This window comes from Anabrus simplex, chromosome 5, assembly GCF_040414725.1.
Source record: "Anabrus simplex isolate iqAnaSimp1 chromosome 5, ASM4041472v1, whole genome shotgun sequence".
Lineage (NCBI taxonomy): Eukaryota > Metazoa > Arthropoda > Insecta > Orthoptera > Tettigoniidae > Anabrus > Anabrus simplex.
Window position 1 is genome coordinate 49594545 of NC_090269.1, and position 21155 is coordinate 49615699.

At 40.4% G+C, this 21155-nt stretch overlaps 1 protein-coding gene across 2 annotated transcripts in view; it reads left to right on the forward strand.

Moving 5' to 3' along the window:
* LOC136874317 (acyl-CoA-binding domain-containing protein 5) overlaps nucleotides 1-21155 on the forward strand; it is a 156212-nt gene that overhangs the window by 82892 nt on the left and 52165 nt on the right. For both annotated transcript variants that reach the window (XM_067147960.2, XM_067147961.2), the window contains one exon: nucleotides 15593-15755. In XM_067147960.2, the coding sequence (XP_067004061.2) occupies nucleotides 15593-15755 (163 nt within the window). The remainder of the gene's footprint in view (nucleotides 1-15592; nucleotides 15756-21155) is intronic.

Here is a 21155-nt window from a genome sequence, read left to right on the forward strand (position 1 = left end):
AAACTTAATGTTCTTCCATTTTTACCATCAGCACAAAATTTAGAACTTAGAGCCGACAATAATATGTATAAAAATTATAACTACCTACAGAATATGCAGACCAAAGTTTGAAAATTATAATTTAAGAGTACTATAACCTCTACAGTCACAGCTGTTTGGGGTTGAAGAATACTTAGTTTGTCCAATTCTACTAAATAATTAGGTTATGGCTTCTAATTCAAGATGACCGGGCGAGTTGGCCGTGCGGTTAGGATCGTGAAGCTGTGAGCTCGCATCCGGGAGATAGTGGGTTCGAACCCCACTGTCGGCAGCCCTGAAGGTGGTTTTCCGTTTTTTCCCATTTTCACACCAGGCAAATGCTGGGGCTGTACCTTAATTAAGGCCACGGCCGCTTCCTTCCCATTCCTAGACCTTTCCTTTCCCATCGTCGCCATAAGATCTATCTGTGTCGGTGTGACGTAAAACAAATAGCAAAAAAAGTTAATTTATGATGGAAAAATACTACATATTTTCTTTCATTGTTAGAAGTATTTTATAGGCAATTTAAATGCAGCGCTTAATTACTACCAGTTAAAGATATTACTCACATGTAGTTGGTTAATTTACTGTCTGCTGTTACACATATGAAGAAGTTTACAAAGAGCGGATTACATTCTATGTGCGGCACAGAAGTATTAGGCTACAAGTTTATCAGTATTTTTGATGTAGCTAAATCTTTGTGAATACAAATTAGAGACAATAACTATCAATGAGTACAATAAACAGTACCGGTACCTACGCTGTGGAAAGAAGTCGTCTTCACGAGAATGCAGACTGCACACTGTCATGTACCGCGTAACGCGTTTTCGAATTGACAGCGCGGAAAACCATCTTTCTCTCTGAACTTTTTGTACTGGGAAGTAGTGAAGAGATTTCGCATCCGTTTTATACGATTTGCAACCGTATACAGAGCAGTACCTCCTCAAATTAGACAATTTTCTTTCTGTTTCCATCACGACGTCAATGCTTCGCCATGTAAATAAATCTCACCAGTCACTATGTTGCAGCTTCAACATTCTACCGCATGGCTGCGCCATCCAACTTTTCTGACGTCAATATATATTCGAACCTATCTCCGTGAAAAATTTAACAAAACACGAGACGAAGTTCACTAAACATCAACATACACGGATACATCCTGCGCTTTCGCCTTGGCCTCCACTGGACGTTACCAAACTTACATGACTCCAGCTTGTAACTGTAGTCGGCTATGGTTTTTACCCTTCGTTGACATGTAATGTTTAGGTAGCCTCTTCGCCCTCTCTGCTGTATGCTGAGCCGAACAGTGCTCGTCCGGTGGGTGCTCTGAATACACAAGTGCCGAATTCCTGAGGAACCATAAGGGCCGCTTCACACTAGGCGACAGGAATCGGCGACCAGAATCGGCTACAGAGTAGCTCAGGTGAATTCCGTGTTACCGTGCGGTAGCCGGCCACGCTACTTAGCCGCCTTCCCCGGCCTAGTGACAGTTTTTATAACGAGTTCTCGGGCAGAGGAATGTCTCTTGCTGCCCTTATTATTGTCGAAAAGAAAGAATGAAAGCTTCGTAGGTTTCATTCACAATCTATAATGGAAGATCGTTTGGAAAAAGGACCTTTCTATAAACTATCCCATGATTTATGTGATAATGGTACCAAGTTTTTTTTATTTTATTTATAGTTACCGGTACTTCGCTTTTCGCTGTAGACTACTGAGAAGAATGTACTATAGTTGTTCGTAAGCCTTATTTTGAAAATTGTTGACTGATCCCTTCATTTTAAAAGTATAATCAAGAACTCTCGTCGGGAAATAGGAAAGAAGCCTTCGGAACTTTAGGTATAATTTATGCAATAACAGCAATAACAGGGTGCCTTAAATATTGTTCTCTCCACAACTTAATTTATAATAAAAAATCCCTGCCTGCCCTTTTATTGGCAAAATCTTCTCCATTATCTTTCAATTCTGCCTGACTTTTACCCAATCAATTGAGGTCGGCATCTGGCCCAATTTTACGGAGCGATGTATTTACTATTGCGTGTGGTGTGTATAGACGAACAAAAGTACCCAGTCCCCGCGGCAGTGGCATTAACCATACGAGATTAAAATCCCCAACCGAGCAAATGGCCGCGCGGTTTGATCCACGGAGCTATCATATTACGTTCGGGAGATAGTGAGTTCGAACTCCAGTATAGACAGTCCGTGGTTTCATATTTTCACATCAGGCAAGTGCTAGGGCTGGAATCGGAATCGGAATTCTGGGCACAGTCGCTTCCTTCCGACTCGTATACCTTTCCTGTACCCTCGTCGCCATTAGACGTATGTGTCGGTGCTACCTAAAGCAAGTTGTAAGAAAATCTCCGACTCGTTGGAGAATCGAACCCAGGACCCTCTAGACCAAAGGACACTGTGCTGAGCATACAGCCAAACAAGTCGGACAGCAAAATCTCAATCATATTGAACATTTTATAAAAGTGTTGTCGCTTATATTTGTAATATTTTAATTACAAAGCTCGTTCCTTTCCTGGGATGTTCTTTCTTTAAAGTCGCTGAAAAACTGTGGCATTACTTCATACCATGTATTTCTCTTAACTTCATTACTATAGCCTATTCGTCACAGTTTAAGTTCCAGATGGACGCTGCTCAGTTTATATAATTAAATCATTCACACTGAATGTAATATATTTATTTAGTGCAGTTTGTAGTATTCTGAAACGGAATACGCAACGGGAAGGAACTTGAAATCACAATGACACTGAAGGGTGTTTTGAATGGAACGCAAAGGAGGACGAGTAGCTGAGCTACACAGTCGCCTAGTGTGAAGACTCCAATACAAAACAATGGTTCACCAACTGTCGCCAGCCGGGGTTGTGCAATCTGCCTCGGCGACCGGTAGCGGGACTGAGCTACTGCAAGGTCAGTCGCCGGGCTTCTTTCTGTAGCTCGGCCACAGAGTCGCCCAGTGTGAAGAGCTCCATTTAAAACAATGCTTCACAAGCACGGGCGGCTGGTCGCCGATTCCTGTCGCCGATTCCTGTCGCCGATTCCAGTCGCCTAGTGTGAAGCGGCCCTACTAGGCGACTGGAATCGGCGACAGGAATCGGCGACCAGCCGCCCGTGCTTGTGAAACATTGTTTTAAATGGAGCTCTTCACACTGGGCGACTCAGTAGCCGAGCTACAGAGAGAAGCCCGGCGACTGACCTTGCAGTAGCTCAGTCCCGCTACCGGTCGCCGAGGCAGATTGCACAACCCCGGCTGGCGACAGTTGGTGAACCATTGTTTTGTATTGGAGTCTTCACACTAGGCGACTGTGTAGCTCAGCTACTCGTCCTCCTTTGCGTTCCATTCAAAACACCCTTCAGTGTCATTGAGCATTTCAAGTTCCTTCCCGTTGCGTATTCCGTTTCAGAATACTACAAACTGCACTAAATAAATATATTACATTCAGTGTGAATGATTTAATTATATAAACTGAGCAGCGTCTATCTGGAACTTAAACTGTGACGAATAGGCTATAGTAATGAAGTTGAGAAGAGAAATACATGGTATGAAGTAATGCCACAGTTTTTCAGCGACTTTAAAGAAAGAACATCCCAGGAAAGGAACGAGCTTTGTAATTAAAATATTACAAATATAAGCGACAACACTTTTATAAAATGTTCAATATGATTGAGATTTTGCTGTCCGACTTGTTTGGCTGTATGCTCAGCACAGCGTCCTTCGGTCTAGAGGGTCCTGGGTTCGATTCTCGAACGAGTCGGGGATTTTCTTACAACTTGCTTTAGGTAGCACCGACACATACGTCTAATGGCGACGAGGGTACAGGAAAGGTATACGAGTCGGAAGGAAGCGACTGTGCCCAGAATTAAAGTACAGCCCTAGCACTTGCCTGGTGTGAAAATATGAAACCACGGACTGTCTATAGTGGAGTTCGAACTCACTATCTCCCGAACGTAATATGATAGCTCCGTGGATCAAACCGCGCGGCCATTTGCTCGGTTGGGGATTTTAATCTCGTATGGTTAATGCCACTGCCTCGGGGATTGGGTACTTTTGTTCGTCTATACACACCACACGCAATAGTAAATACATCGCTCTGTAAAATTGGGCCAGATGCCGACCTCAATTGATTGGGAAAAAGTCAGGCAGAATTGAAAGATAATGGAGAAGATTGCCAATACAAGGGCAGGCAGGAAATTTTTTATTATAAATTAAGTTGTGGAGAGAACAATATTTAAGGCACCCTTCTTTCCTATTCTTTCCTATTTCCTGACGAGAGTTCTTGATTATACTTTTAAAATGAAGGGAATCAGTCAACAATTTTCAAAATAAGGCTGTACGAACATCTATAGTACATTCTTCTCAGTAGTCTACAGCGAAAAGCGAAGTACTGGTAACTATTAAAAAAAAACTTGGTACCATTATCACATAAATCATGGGATAGTTTATAGAAAGGTCCTTTTTCCAAACGATCTTCCATTATAGATTGTGAATGAAACCTACGAAGCTTTCATTCTTTCTTTACAACAATAATAAGGGCAGCAAGAGACACTCCTCTGCCTGAGAACTAGTTATAAAAACTGTCACTAGGCCGGGGAAGGCGGCTAAGTAGCGTGGCCGGCTACCGCACGGCAACACGGAATTCACCTGAGCTACTCTGTAGCCGATTCTGGTCGCCGATTCCTGTCGCCTAGTGTGAAGCGGCCCTAAGAGTTACGAAGAAAATGCTTATGGCCTTTATCGCAGAAAACTTAATATTAGGTGCATGCGCTGGACTTAATTTGGTGATAGGACTAACCGTATGCCCATTATTTCGGATTTTTGTGAGAAATTAACACACGATCTCATTTTAAACTAATATGCGATTTAAGAAATAATTTCGCAAAGATTATATTTTCACGACAATATCTTGAAACATCCCATCCCATCTTCAGTTCACCTCGGGTAAAAGAATTAAAAACTGAGTGTAACCACCGTCGCGTTGGCCTCTCTCTACTTTTCGGATTTTAGCGGATAAAATAGGCACAATTTCAGTATACATTTAACATATTAACGACTGCCATTTAGAAAAGGTTAATAATTATGGAAAATATAGAATAGGCTTTTATTTGAACCATTTGAACTGCGTACCTGTACCCAATGTTAGCTCAATTGGTTCAGTAGTTCAGGCCTGTTCTTACCATGTAAGGCCCAGTCCAATATTCTCCTAGGTAACTTATCCTCCTCCATTCGCCTCATGACCCCATCACTGAAGCCGGTTGTTTGGTACAGCTTCTTCGTCTAGCGAGTTTATTCCCAACTTAGCTCATTTCAAGTCCTTTCTTTGCCATTCTTTCCACCTGTTTATACCAGCAGTCATTCTTGTTACTTTCAGGTCCCTAACATGCAACTTACGAATAAGATACCCTGAGTCCACCCAGCTTTCACTCCCGTACAGCAAACTCGATCTGAAAACAAACCGACGTAAAGATAGCCCGCTAAACGCTTGTTTGCTGTATTGGTACATAAAAAAGATAACCAATTTTTGAGAAGCTTTGGAACTTTTAGCACTCTTGATATTGTCTTGTTAGAATTCTGAGGTCAATTAGGACAACCAATTTACTAAGGAACATTTTATTTTCGGTGCAGGAAACCTCTGCGCAAGCCGACGCACTTTCACCATGCTTGCTAGACCACATACATACTATCAATATGTCGGCTATCGCGTTAACATCGATAAACTTAAGCTATTGCTTTGATCACGTAACCATGACTCCTGGTGTAGGAGTAAATAATACGCGTTTTTTTTTCTCCAAAAATTCGCAAATATATTGTCAGGTTTATATACCCCTTTTAAAGTTTGTGCAAGATTTCATGAAATTCCGCCCAGCTGTTTAGACGTGATGTCGTTTAGGAAGGAAGGAAGGAAGAAATGCAGGTATATAGACAGATAGAAGTGATTTCATTTTTATAAATAGAGATGGCAGGATATTCATCTCTTGTCGACACAACCACTAAAATTATGTCGGATGTTGTACTCTTCATAACCACTGTTCTACTTTGAAGTATTGAGAATGTATTTTAAAATTAAAGTTAAATTTATAAAATGTTTGCAGTAGGAATGTTTGAGTAAAAAGTACATACAATTTAAAATTTTACTATAGGCCTAATGTTCTAACTGTGGTAAGATACGGTGTTTACAGTATCTTCTGGTACGGGCTAGAATATGTTCGTTACTTTCATAGATCTGTTTGTCTCATCTTTGGCTTGGACAGTGTGAAAGTGACCGATGTGTGAGCGATGGTAGTAACATCATCTGTCAGCGTTATCACTTATGCAGCCTGTACTTGTGATGAATGGTACGAAAGTTCTGCTCGTGGGACTGGTTGGTGTATTTCAGTGGGCTTGGCAGATTAATATAATAATAATAAATATTACGGGTATTCCGTGTCTCACGGAGGGTTGCGCCTGGGTTGAATGGCTGGACAAGGAATTAACTAGAGCAGAACTTAACACAACAAATTTGGAAATTTTATTTCTTTCCTTTTGTTAAAACTGAGAGATACAAAATCTGAATGAATAACAAACAAATAGAACAGGTTATTATTGTTATTATTATTATTATTATTATTATTATTATTATTATTATTATTATTATTATTATTATTATTATTATTATTATTATTATTAATACAACTTCCCCCATGCGGAGGCTGCCACAAGGACAAAGTATGTCGACTACACAGTATTTTGTCTTGTAAGTTACTGTTGAGTTTGCTAGTGTGCCAGATAGAAATTAACCACCACAAGGCTCAGGAATAAATTTGCAATGAATTTGGGATATGGAATGACGTATGGTTCTTCAAATGTTATATAGATGATTGCGGAGTATGGTCACTGAACCTCGTATTGCGACGATAGCGGTGTCGTGAAGTTGTGTCCGGTTGAGACCGAGAGAATTCCGTAACTGTACAAGAAATTTAGGGATTGTGCCTCGAGCTCCGATCACAAGTCCATGGACGGAAATATTGTCTAGGTGATATTTATCTTTATAGTAGTTTACAGTTGGCTGGTAAATTGACTTATTTTCGGCGTCCACCTCTTCGGCCTGGCCAATGTGCGACTCAAAGCGTATTGTGGGATCTAAGATTAGTCCTTGCTTGCTAGCTGGTTGAAAGACTATCATGTCAATACGCCTGTTACTCCCGTCAGTAGCTAGGACAGAGACCTCTTCGTGCACCGTGAACCCGTGATCCTTCAGCGAGGTCGGAATCGTGTCGTATTGTATGATGGCGGGAATTTCTCAATACCTCTCCGTGAGGACAGGCTCCCAGGGCACGGGCAAGAGTTTCGTGCTCTCTGTGGCAACGCCGACAGAGGGTGTTGTCCAGGAACCTTCCCGGCACGGAGCGAACGGCACACACATTCGCTGTCATCTTGATGGCCTCTCTCCATTCCGCACAGGATAAGCCTCGGTGATCTCTTATCCATTTGTTCCCTGGCGTGTATTCCTGGAAGAGTCCCAACGCCCTTTCCTTTGTGCGGCAACTTCTTCCATGACTGAACTTCCCTGTCTCGTAGTATCTGTCGAATCTTCCTTACATTGGGAAGAGGGCTGGCTACTTTTGGACATACCTTGATCATTCATTTCTATGCCTAGATCTTGCAAACACATTGTACGTTCTTGCTCAAAGTTCCTAGTTGCATTAATGTAGCTGTAATTTGCAAGCGATAATTTATTACAGATGTTAATATGCTGTAGTTTGGCTTCCCAAGTGGCTCGAAACAGAGGCCTTTATACTTCCTTTCGGTGTACACCATGTGACCCGAAATGTCTGCTGGAAGTTGTAATCATTCTTTAGTTCCACTCTTCAATATTTTATCCGCATCTGATAGAAGAGTTTGAGGTATCTTGTTTAGGGGAGTAATTTGGAGTAGGTAAATAAGAGTAGGTGATATTGAACTATTGAAAATTGAAAATTTCTGGTCAGATTGCAGCAATGCTGAGCGAACAAGGGTGTCAATCTTGTTTCGCGTCTTGTCAAGTACGGCTTGTGGATCCAGTTTAAATTTATTGATGAAATTCACACTTAAGTAACAAATCCCATTTCTGTTGCACTGTGATTTAATTTCACAGTCGTCATTTGTGATGATATTCTCCTCCGTTAGCTGACCTTTCTTGATAGAAAGACACGCTGATTTTGAAGTGCTGATGTCCAGGCGGAGTTTCTTAAATCTTTCTATGGCGATCCTGGCTAGTTCGGCAGCAGATTCAGTGTTTTTCCCAAATATTACCGTATCGTCGGCGAAACACATTGTAGTGAGTTTAGGCTCCTCGTTTGCAATCAAGTAACCATAATTCCCTGCTAAAGAATCTTCAGATACTTCTTCCACAATATAATTGGTAGCAATGTAAAATAATGCCGGTGACAAAGGTGAGCCTTGAAGCACACCGTGATTAATTTTGATGGGTTTTGTTCCCTGTTTTCGTGTCTGTATCTGTGTTACGTTTCCTCTTGTAGAGCAATTAGCAGCCTCGTCAGTTTTTCAGACACACCGACCGACTCTAGTGTGCTGTGGAGGTGCGCGTGTCCGACGTTATAAAAAGCTTTGCGAATGTCGAGAAATATAACGCATGCATCGTTCTTTTCTTGCCTGATGTGCTGTAAAACGGCTTCCATAATTGAGGTATTTATGTAAGTACCGGGTGTATCTGTGAAACCCCTTTGATTGTCATGAAGCACAACGTAGTTCCGAAGCTGTTTATCAAGAACTATCTTGATGACTCGTCTAATAACTGAGCATATAGTAATTGGACGCCAGTTACTGGGATCATTAACGTCACCTCCTTTATGAACCAGAATTATACGGCTTTCTTGAAAGTCGATGGTACTAACCCTGTTGTTAGCATTCTAGTGGCGATGATTGCGATTATCTCTGAAATCGTGCTGTTTTTAATAGCTCGGACGATTACGTGGTCAGGACCGCTTGTGGTGTCTATCTTGATTTTCTGTGTTGCCTGAACAATGTCTTCTTTAGATATGACCGGATTGTATGAGTCGTTAGTCTCCATGAGTTCACTCTCAGTGCCTTTTTGAGGGTATGAGTTCATCAGCTCTAACAATATCAGGGACTTAGAAATCCAAAAATCAGGTACAAAAACTTGTGATAATTACCAGGCAGTTAATTTACATAGAAAAGAGCATTATTGTTCTTGACCGGTACTCCATTTTACAAGAGCACGATTTGTTCCAAGAAGGTACACTACTCACGAGTCTGAGCTGCGAAATACCATAGTCTAGCCTCGCAGAGGCAATCAGTTTCCTTTGATACACAGAAATTACACTAGGAAACCCCTCAGGCACTGTAAAGTGTTCATCAATTACTCCACAATTATAATAACATTAAGCACTGTTCCTAAAGGGAACCAAGATGCAGAAACAGTTACTGAATAAATAGGGGGCATAATTGTCCATACTATATGGCCTTAATGGAAAAAGGAAATGGTTGCACATCTTCTTCTCTTCTTCATGGGACCTCTAAATATTAGTTCCTAATTAGCATCGACCTTTAAGATCTTTTGCTACCATATTTTTCCTTAATTCCCACCTAGATATACCTGCTCTCTTCACAAAGCTGCAGGTTGTTCTTATTGGGTCTTCTTTAGATTTTTTCTCTCTCTTCACCTGGTAGTCCTACAGTGGCGAGTCTGATTCTACCCAGCGCCTCACATTCGAAAAGTATGTGTTCAGCTAATTCCTCTGCTTCATTGCATTTCCTACAGATATTATCTCTTATTACTCCAATTCTATCTAGGTGTTTTTTCAGACGGCAGTGTCATGTGAACAGTCCTACTACCCATCTTATATTTTCTCTGCTGAGTTTCAACAGTTCTTTAGTATGCTTCTTATTTGGTCCTTTTATCAGTTCCTTTGCAAGCCTGCATCCTGGAGTATTTTTCCAGTTTTCCATTTGTTTCTTTTGTACCCATTTTCCTATGTAGTAACGAGCTTGCACATAGGAAATCCTACAAAATGTGTTTCTGCCCCATTCCTGGCCAGTTTATCTGCCTTTTCATTTCTTTCTATACCTGCATGTCCTGGTTCCCATATTATTTTGACAGTGTTGTACTTTGAGAGCTTCAGGAGAAGTGAGTGGCAATACCAGACAATTTTGGATATTATCTGGACAGCCTCTAGTGCCTTAATGGCTGCTTGACTGTCCGTAAAAATCAAAATGTTCTTATTCGTATAGATTTTCAGATTTCAGACATGTTGCGATAGCTATCCTTTCAGCTTGAAAGACTGTAGTGTGTCTGCTCAGGCTCATCTGGATTAATCTCAGATCTTCCCCCGTTGATCCCTCCTTCTGGGTCATCCACAGTCTTTGAGCCATCAGTCCACTGCACTATATCTTCTTTTTCAGTACTGGTATTCCATTTGTTGATATCCCAGTCTTCTTTTTTTATTATCTGGGTCTCAGACAGTTTTTCAAAATTGTACTTTGGTATCATATGATCAGAAGGCATGTGTAGAACTTCCTCTGTTATTACTCTGTTAATTTTACAGTGTCGTAGATTGGGTCTTTGTGCATTCCAGCACTCTGATTGTGCCAGGCTATATGAACTCATTCTAGCCTGGCCTTTTATGAAATTGCATAGTGATGGGAGGTCTAGTAAAGTATTCAAGGACCGGGCGAGTTGGCCATGCGGTTAGGGGCGTGCAGCTGTGAGTTCGCATTCGGGAGATAGTGGGTTCGAGTCCCACTGTCGGCAGCCCTGAAAATGGTTTTCTGTGGTTTCCCATTTACACACCAGGCAAATGCTGGGGCTGTACCTTAACGCCACGGCCGCTTCCTTCCCATTCACAGGCCTTTCCTGTTCTATCGCCGCCATAAGACCTATCTGTGTCGGTGCGATGTAAAGGAAATAGCAAAAAAAAAAAGTATTGAAGGCTTCTGTCAGCGTAGTTCCCGTAGCCCCAATTATGGCTATGCATGCCATTCTCTGTAGGCTATCCAATCTACTGCTGACTTTTCCTGGACTTACTTTCTGTCACCACTGAGCTTGATAGCTGCAGTCCCTTAAGTGTGGCCAGTATCCAGTATTCGGGAGATAGTAGGTTCGAATCCCACTGTTGGCAGCCCTGAAAATAGTTTTCTGTGGTTTCCCATTTTCACACCAGGCAAATGCTGGGGCTGTACCTTAATTAAGGCCACGGCCGCTTCCTTCCCACTCCTAGCCCTTTCCTGTCCCATCGTCGCCATAAGACCTATCTGTGTCGGTGTGACGTAAAGCAACTAGCAAAAAAAAAAAAAAAAAACTTTCTGCCACCAGATGATTGCAGCATAGGCCATCAACAATCAACAGTTTTATGACCATTGTGTATATCCACATTACCATTGATGGTCTTAGGCACCGTGTCTTCCCAATGGCTCTTTTACATGCATACAGAAAGTACTTGGCTCAGGTTATGTTCCTTTCTATATGTGGATTCCAGGTTAGATTTTTATCTAATATTACACCTAGGTGCAGTGCCTGTTCTTCCATATATATATCTTGCCCAAAGAGCTTCAGTGATTTCTTTCCCTCTAATTTTCTCCTTCTTGCAAAAAGGGTCCGGAGTTATCTTATTCCGGTTGACTGATAGTTGTTCTTCCTGACACCAGTTCTCCACAAGGTTGAGTGATCTTTGCATGAGGTCCTGGATAACACTCATCACCTTACCTCATACCACAATCACTAGGTCATCTGTGTATCCTTGTGTTTAGAAACGCTGTTCGTTGAACATAGCTATGATTTTGTTCACCACGAGGTTCCACAGCAGAGGCGAAAGAACTCCTCCCTGAGCACAACCTCGAGTGGCCCTAACCGTAAGCATTTATTAAAACAGGGTTGCTTTTATCTTCCTTCCATCTAACATGGATTTAATCCATTTGACGACGGTTTTACTCACCTTGCTCTTTTCTAATGCTTTGATCATAGCGTCATAGGTTGTATTGCTGAAGGCTCCTTCTATATCCAGGAATGCCGCCAGTGCAGTTTATTTATAGTCTAGGGTTTCCTCTAGTTTACATCTGCCAGGTCTATATGCAAACTGATTTTCATGTAATGTTGAGTTCATTTGCACCGTTCGTCTGATATATTTATCCAGAATTTTCTCCATTGCTTTCAGCATGAAGGAGGTTACACATAATGCCCTTCCACGTTTAGGTATGAATACTGCTTTAGCTTCAGACCATGACTTTGGCACGTACCCTAAAGCTAGATTAGCTCTGAAGAGGTCAGTCAGGGCATTGATCTCCCATCCGTCCTATAGGAGTATCAGAAGTATCTCATCTGGCCCTTGAGCCTTTATAGGTTGAAATGTGTCGATTGGCCATTTTACATGGTTGTGTTTTATTATTCTGTTGGCACAGTTCCAGCCTGCTCTTCGAGCTCCGGTCTCTGTTCCAACCGTTTCTTCTTCTGTCATCTCCTCAGCCTCAGGAAAGTGACACATCATTAGCATCTCCAGCGTCCCCTTCCCCGCCTGAGTAAACGACCTATCTGGTTTCTCCAGTGTCCCCACCTGATTTATATGGGTTGCTTGCAGAACTTTCTGGAGCCTTGCTGTTGCAGTGTGTGATTCCACTTTCTCACAGATCAGCTTTCCGTATCTCTAGGTTATACTTCGTGAGTTTCCTATGATATACATCCCACATACCATTTCTAGATGATATTCTATAAAATATCCTAATCTCTTCTTTCATTTTGGCTAGTTTGTTGTTCCACCACCTTACTTTTTTGGTGTTTTTCTTTTCTTTGAGAAGACAATTTTCATGGATTGAGTCTATAATGGCCTCTTCTAATAGTTTCACTGCCTCATCCAATTCTTTCTGTCCTCTCACGTTCGTTGGAATTTTTGGTACAGCCTTCCGTAGAACTTCTCTGTATCTATCCAAGTTAGTTCTTTTTGGGTCTCTGTAAATCTCAACCCCACATAGTCTCGCATCTATTGCAAATTGGATGTGCTGGTGGTCTGCCAATGATGGTTTCTCCAGCACCTTTCTGCCTTTAATAAAGTTTGCAATATTCGTAGTGCTTAGTGTAATGTCTATTACCTTCCTACAATTTTTATTTATAAATGCAGGCTTGTTTTTAGGTTTAGTATCGTCAACTCAGTTCCAGTAATAAACTCTAGTAAAGACTCACCTCTTGCAGTGCAGTTCGTGCTGCCCCATACAGTGTGGTGTGAATTTGCATCTGCTCTAAGGACTAGGTGTTTTCCTTTCCTCTTTGCGTTGCAAATTAAGTTCTCAACTTCTTCTGATGGGAGCAGATTAGTTGAGTATGGTTGCACATAACCGGCCATAAACATAATGCAAGGAGGCGAAACACCTGCACTCTTTATAGAAATTGGTAAAATCCTAAGTGGGCTTATTGCCCAAAGATACAAAGGTTAATCCTATACTATACGGTATGAGTAAAGGAGGGACATTTAAGGTCGAGACAAGATTTACAAAATTTGGAAGTTTCAAAAGAGTCAGTCACCCAGTTCAATGGTAACAACAGAGGGTCATCACTCTTTGTTCCCTTACATTACATAGTTCCCAGTAGGGAATATAACCAGAGTCCTCAGACTTCGCTGAAAATTCTACATTGAAACCACCAGTTTAAAAAATTACATTAAAAGAGAAGAGGTTGAAATCTTCCCCTTAAACTGCCCGCAGGAGCTATCACATGTCTAGGTAAATTCTGCCATTACCTCATGTTGCTGGAGCTTTCTCATGCAGGCCTCACCTCTGCTTCCCTTAGGTCAAATCGCACTCCGAAGCACTGGAGCAATTCATACAAGACGGCCCTAAAGTGCCCTGCTTTTATAGTTCCTTAAGGGGAAGCTTCCAGAACTCTTTGCTGATAGGCTGGGTTCCTGTACACACCCCAGTTTTAATTGGCTAGAGAACAAATTTCCAAGTATCTGATAAGTAGATTACAATTGAGGACGAACCAGCTGAAGTGTTGACAACTTCGGTACATTAAAATGAATTCCCCTGAGCCAGGTTTACAAACTACTAAAATAAACATTGCTCTATCAAGTAGTTACAAATCAAGGGTCTATCCATCAAACGGTGGACGACAAAATCTTTGGAAGTTTATAAGTTCAAGTTCATAGGCATAGATGGTTCAATAATAAAAATAATAATAATAAAAATAATAGTAATACCTTCTGGGTCAGTGAGGAAAGCAACGGGGAAACATCACATCTCATTTCCATAGTATGCCTGTTCATTGACACCGGGGATATGTTGTTATGTAGTAATGTGACTGTCAGCTTCTGCGTCCACCATTTTGCTGCAAGTCATAGGGAGGAACAGCCGAGCCTGGACTAGATAGAGATTGACATCAATGCTAGGCTATTGGCAGTCGCCTATGCATTTACTTGGGAAGGAGGAGCTCGTTGTGGGAGCGAAGTGTTTTCCAGTTAAGGTTATTGATACTCTGTCAGATGTTTTCCTCCATGTCTAAGAATGCCGTATATCTATTCTGTTGTGAAGTCAATTGCATCTAGAGAATACTTGGTAAAGGAGGCATACAGTATGAAGATGCTGTTCAAGTTTTAGCCAACCATGTTCAGGGTAGACAGCTGTGGCATGATCATAGTAATGTAGCTACATAATAGCATAGTTAAGCATTTATGTATGTTGCAATTTGTCACGAATAGCAGTAATAAGTCATCTTGAACGATGTCACATTAGTCAAAGTGATGTAATACTAAAGTTCAAATGGTACAATTTTTAATTCTTGATAAAATACACCCTGAAATCTAGTCAATTAAGCGCTGTCTGCCTCCGTAGTGTAACAATTAGCACTATTAGCTGCCGTCCTCAGCAGCCCGGGTTCAATTCCCGGTACTGCCAGAAATTTAAGACTGGCAGGAGGGCTGGTATGTGATTAAAATGGTACATGCAGCTCACCTCCAATGGGGGTGTGCCTGAAAAGAGCTGCACCATCTTGGGATGAGGACATGAATTTACTTTTACTTTAATTAAGCACTGAGAATACTTTTTCTGGAAAGTCTTTATTGAAATTCTCATCAGTTAGTCTTTTCTGCTCTTAATGCAGGTTTGTGTATTGTCAGTGTACAAGTGTCTGCTGTTGCTGGCTGCAGTAATGATTTAAACATATAACTTAGATATTATAGATGATTCCTCTCATAATTCATGGTTAACGTCATAAAACAAAGTAGTAAATACTGCAGCTGTCATTTTGTGGTCACTGTGGTAATGTGAAAGCTCCCATTTGTATAACATAATCAGCATTACATGAAGCTGTCAAGTATAACAGTTTTGAGGTCTAGGTATAGATGTAGTATGTGTGAGTATGAATGACATTTCCATGCACAAATTTCTTATGATATGATCTCCCGGAATAAACGTGAGACTTTTTCTCAGAATTCTGTAATCAAAAGATACTATACCATCCATGTATACAGAATAGAAATAAATCTGTTTTGTATGTTGAGTGATATGGAGATTTGAAATGTATTGATTATACAGAAACCTATAAGTGTTTTTGAATATGAAACTTCGACTTAAATTGGTGTTCCTCTTTTGTAGATTGTGGAGACGATGTCGTACACTGATAATGTTGCGAGTTTTCTGGGTAGCCTAGGCTCATTTTATGACAGTGTACCTCCTGAAGATCTCGAGTTACTGGTTGGACCCATCATTGAACGCATGCGATCTCAGCCAGGATCACCTCTCAATGGCTCACCATTTGGTATGTATTTGGTATTCAAGGTTATGAATTTCATTATTGGTTCCGTAGTGAATTAAGATTACATATAATTTAGAAAGTTTATTCCACCTACTCAATACTGGACAGTAATTGCAATTTCTATAAATACATTACAATATGTTATCAAGGTACTAGTCTCGACCCCATGTGGGTTATCATCAGCCTAACTAAGATACACTTATGGATTTGCCAAAATCCTAAGACAAAATTACATTGTGGAAATAAAATTTAAATGTGATGTGATAATGTACATATAAAATGGTGGAGTGATGAAATGTTATAGATAAAATAATGTACTGCTCAATGACAAATAAAATTTTCAGGATTTACGTCAATTACAACTGTAAGAATAGTATCACACAATTTTTACAAAAATGATAAAATATGCCCTTATTAGTGAATACTCTAAAATTGCACTTTAAAAGTGTAATATGCCAGGTGAATGCAAAGTCCAGATACTTCTATAGAGTTCTAAATTTCAAGTGCATCTTCAGGTAGAGAACTGAAAGTTGAACATTAGCGCAGAGGGTGTCTGTCTTACTTGAGGTCCTATATTTCTGATACAGAAATTAAATGTAGATAAAACCATACAACATTCTTATAATATAATGTATTCTTGCTGTGGTGTGAGGAAAATTCCCAGTCCAAGTTGGAACCAATAGAACCTTGCGCACAATGTGAACGACCTGACCGGCAAAATGCAACTGATTGCGGATTAACCTACAGTCTTGACTGTATATCTTCTACCCTCTCTTGTGTGAGAGCTGTTCTCTTTCACTGTTTTTTTTTTTAAATTATTGGTTTCGGAACTAGTACTACGCCACAAGTTGATGCACATACCGTTTTGATGGTTCTGTAGAACTGGGAAACTGTCTACAGAAGTTTTCGAAGGCACCTTTTAGCTGATTTCTTCTTCTTGTGCAAATAAAACTCAATCAAAAATATTCTGTGCACCATAATGTACTTATTCATTGTGATAATAACCTTACAACACACTTTTAAAAGTCCATTCGTTACTAGCGAACTGACCAACAGAGCTAAAAATCCTGATGTCTCAGCTGTCAGCATTTCCTATCATGCTAGGCATGATGCAAATCATATGGCACGTGCTTGGGAATTCCCACAACCTGGGAACAGAAGTGGGAAGTCTTAAACTGTACTCCCCGTGCAAGTCCATGAGTTGATTTAGGAGTGGGAGATGTGTTTCGTAAACCATTTGAAAGATTACGAGAGAACATCCTTTGTCATTGCGGTAGTTTTTGATAAGCTGTGTTGAAGATAAGTTGTTGAAGAGCTGTGAATTAATGAATTATTGATATTAAGTCAGTTCCTCAAGTATAACAGTACTCTATGTATTACACTCACGTTCATAAAAAAACAGAATACCTTGAAAGACTAGAGATAGGAAGTTCATATTCACAGGACATGTTCATTAGTATGTTCTGCAGAAACGATTAGCATTTCACTCACCTAGGTTCAGCGTGTTTCCTGTTGCCTAGTAGGCATTCGGTCCTTCATGGACACTGATAACTTGTTTCATGCGTAACGGCATCAACGGGTATAAGGCACGAATGGCATCCTGGTGTATAGCCATCCATGCTGTATTCACCTGTTCCACAGTTCATCTTTGGTTGTTGGCATTATGTCACAGCACCACACCCGTCGTTTCACCATACCCCACACATTTTTGAATACCGAGCTCGATAGCTGCAGTCGCTTAAGTGCGGCCAGGATCCATTAATCGGGAGATAGTGGGTTCGAGCCCCACTGTCGGCAGCCCTGAAGATGGTTTTCCGTGGTTTCCCATTTTCACACCAGGCAAATGCCGGGGCTGTACCTTAATTAAGGCCACGGCCGCTTCCTTCCACTTCCTAGGCCTTCCCTATCCCTTCGTCGCCATAAGACATATCTGTGTCGGTGCGACGTAAAGCAAATAGCGTAACATTTTTGAATGGCGACAAGTCCAGTGATCGGACGGACCAGGGCAACAGTATCATCCTGTGACAACAAGAAGGCACGTGTTTGTGCAGCAACATGTGGTTGCGCATTTTCCTGCTGAAATATGGGGACTGGGGTGTCGTGCAGAAACAGTGTGGCTACAGGTCGCATAATGTCATTCACGTAGGTCAAACTGGTCACACTGCCCTGGACACGCACCTGCTGTGATTAGTGGTTGTACCCAGTAGCACCCCACACCATAAGGCCTTAAGTTGGCCATGTATGTCTTGTGCGAATGCAGTCAACGTGATGTCTCTCTCCCTGTGCAGCCAACCAAAATGCGGCCATAATTTTCAAACAAACAGAATCTGGATTCATCCAAAAACACTATTGTTCCCGTTCCTGTCTTCAGTGACGTTCCATACACCATTGCAGTCTAGCATATTTATGCACATTAGTCAAAGGTAGGCGGAGAAGTGGACGACGCACCGGCAACCCAGACCATAATAAACTGCGACGGACTGTCACTTCTGATAGTGTACAATGTGTTACACTGTTCCATGGTTGCGCCAGAGCCGAGGACGACACAGATCTATCCTGCAATGCCATTCGGATGAGGTGTCGATCTTCTCAGGTGATGGTCTGGATGGTGTGACCAGACCCATCTCGTCGTGTTCTACGGATTTCTGTGAATCATTCTGTACACACCCATTGCACTGCCGACACACTTTGTCCCACTATCATAGAATCCAACCTTTATAACCACAGTAAGCTAAGCAAATTGGAAATAGATGAATTTATTAAACTTTAACAATTCGCTATCAATAACAATTATTTCAAGTTCCATGACACTATCTATCAACAAAAAGGATTACCCATGGGATCACCAATATCAGGCATAATAGCTGATATATATATGGATTACTTAGAACACCAAGAAATTAAAAAAATAGAAAATATCATCTATTGGTGCAGGTTTGTTGATGATGCATTTATAATCATGGACAATAGACATACTAATGAAAACATAATCCTAGAACAACTAAATAGAATAGATCCCCACATTAAATTTACCATGGACACTGAACACAACAATACCATAAACTACTTAGACATATCCATAACCAGACATAACAACCACCTAACATACAATATATATAGAAAACCTACCCACACATCAAATACAATAAAGATAGACTCCACCCACCCACATGCCCATAAAAGAGCTGCATACTATAGTATGATTCATAGAGCATACAACATTCCACTTTCAAAGGAAAATCTAAATAAAGAACTAAACACAATCCATGAAATAGCAAAACAAAACGGATATAAAAGAGAAATGATAAACCGGATCATCAATAAAGTCAAAAACCAACCTAAAACCAAGCTAACCAGAATCACTAAAAATAAAAAAGAATATGCACTGTTTACTTACAACAATAACCATATACATCCCATAACAAATATCTTCAAAAAACAAGACCTAAAAATAGCATATAAAACGGCACGCAATAACACCAACATACTATACAATTCCAAATCAGTTAATAACATAAATAAATACAATCACTCAGGAGTCTATCGCCTAAAATGCAACGACTGCCGAGCCAGCTATATAGGACTTACCGGTAGAAGTTTTTTAATACGATATAATGAACATGTAAACGCCGTCAAACACAGACATTTCTCAGCTATGGGTCAGCATATTGACGATCAAAAACATAATTTCACGGACATTAAGAACGACATGCAAATCCTTAATATGAATCCAAAAAGTCCCTTGCTCAGTATAATAGAAGAATTTTACATAAATTTAGACAAATACGTGAATCCAAACTCCAACCTAAATGAAAGTATAGACAGAAACAATATTCTTTTTCATGCAGTAATTCCCTTATTAAAAGATTTCTATATCAAAAGAATAAGCAAACAAAAATCGATATGTTCAAATCAACCGCCCCAAAACCCTCTCCCCTCCAACCCCACTCCCATCACTAACACTCCACCCATCCCCCCAAACCTCCCCTCTACCGCCGCTAACTACAATCTCAGAGCTACACGTATCAGATCCCAACAGGCAGCTACAAAGAACGCACGGTTCAAACACTTTACGTAAGTAAAACGACATACGATTCACTATTACACTTTCTATCCACAACATTATCACACTATTATTTCTATTTCCAGACACTCCACCTTGTTTTTTACAACATATAAGCTTCCAGGACAAATCAACGTGCACCAAGACGCATAACTTTCAACATATTTGACTAATGCCACCAACTATAAACATCGCGACTACGGAAGAAAACATGCTCCATTAACATTTCTAATAACTCCAACATCTGTAGCTGCCAATAATATCTCCAGATAAATAAATAGCATTACCTGATCTGCAGCGGATCATTATAATACCAATTGTCTTTACATATAATATTTTTTACGGATCCATTTTGTTGGAACACTATATATACAAACCTCATTTATTCCAAATCAGTGTACATGTTGTACCGCACATAAACAACATCAATGTAATGTATTTTTAACTAGACATGTATGGCATACATACCACTGTTTTTGACTATATGCCCATTTTAACAACATTTTAATGTCTACATTAGCAAATATTTTTATTCAAATTTTAACTTCATACTAAGTTTCAATCAGAAGTAATGGGCCTTACAAACTGAATTTAGCTTCTAGGATGTATGCAAGTAAGGTGTTGCATTGATACCTCAATCAGAAATGTTCAAGCCAGTGTTCTGTACTTTCATGTGACTAATCAATAGCCAATTGTGTATATAGTTGAACTTGCCACTGTTGAGTTACACAAACATATGTGTGTTCCATATTATATAACCTAAAAATTGGATGGTAGTAGCAGTAAGGTGATATGTGTCTTCATGAACGATGCACACTAGTCATGCATTAGACATACCAACATTAATGATCAGTCTAAATTAGTCTAAACTTTTACCACTATATGTGATGTTTTTATGAACAATACAATTTTTAATGCATGTCAACTGAGGATGACCCCCTAGGGGTCGAAACTAGTCTTGACTATTTGACTATATTTACCTGCTTAATGTGAAATAAATTTGTATTGATAAGGTGGAGATTTGTATATATATTGTTTTTCTGTAAAACACTTTGTCCCATACGAGCAGCAATTTCCCAGATGGATGCATCACGTTCTCTCGTGCCAAACTCGCTCATTTGACGGCATGGTTCTCGCATACATCTGCTCAAGTCACAATGATCCATTACCTTTGGTTTATAGCGACAACGAGAGCCACAGGCACATTTTACCAGTCGGTGGTGGTACGCTGAGATATTGATGTGGACCTTGAACCTGAGGGCCGACATGGTTCAAATGCTAATCATTTCTTCAGAAAATACTATTTCACGTGTCCTGTGAATATGAACTTCCTATCTCTA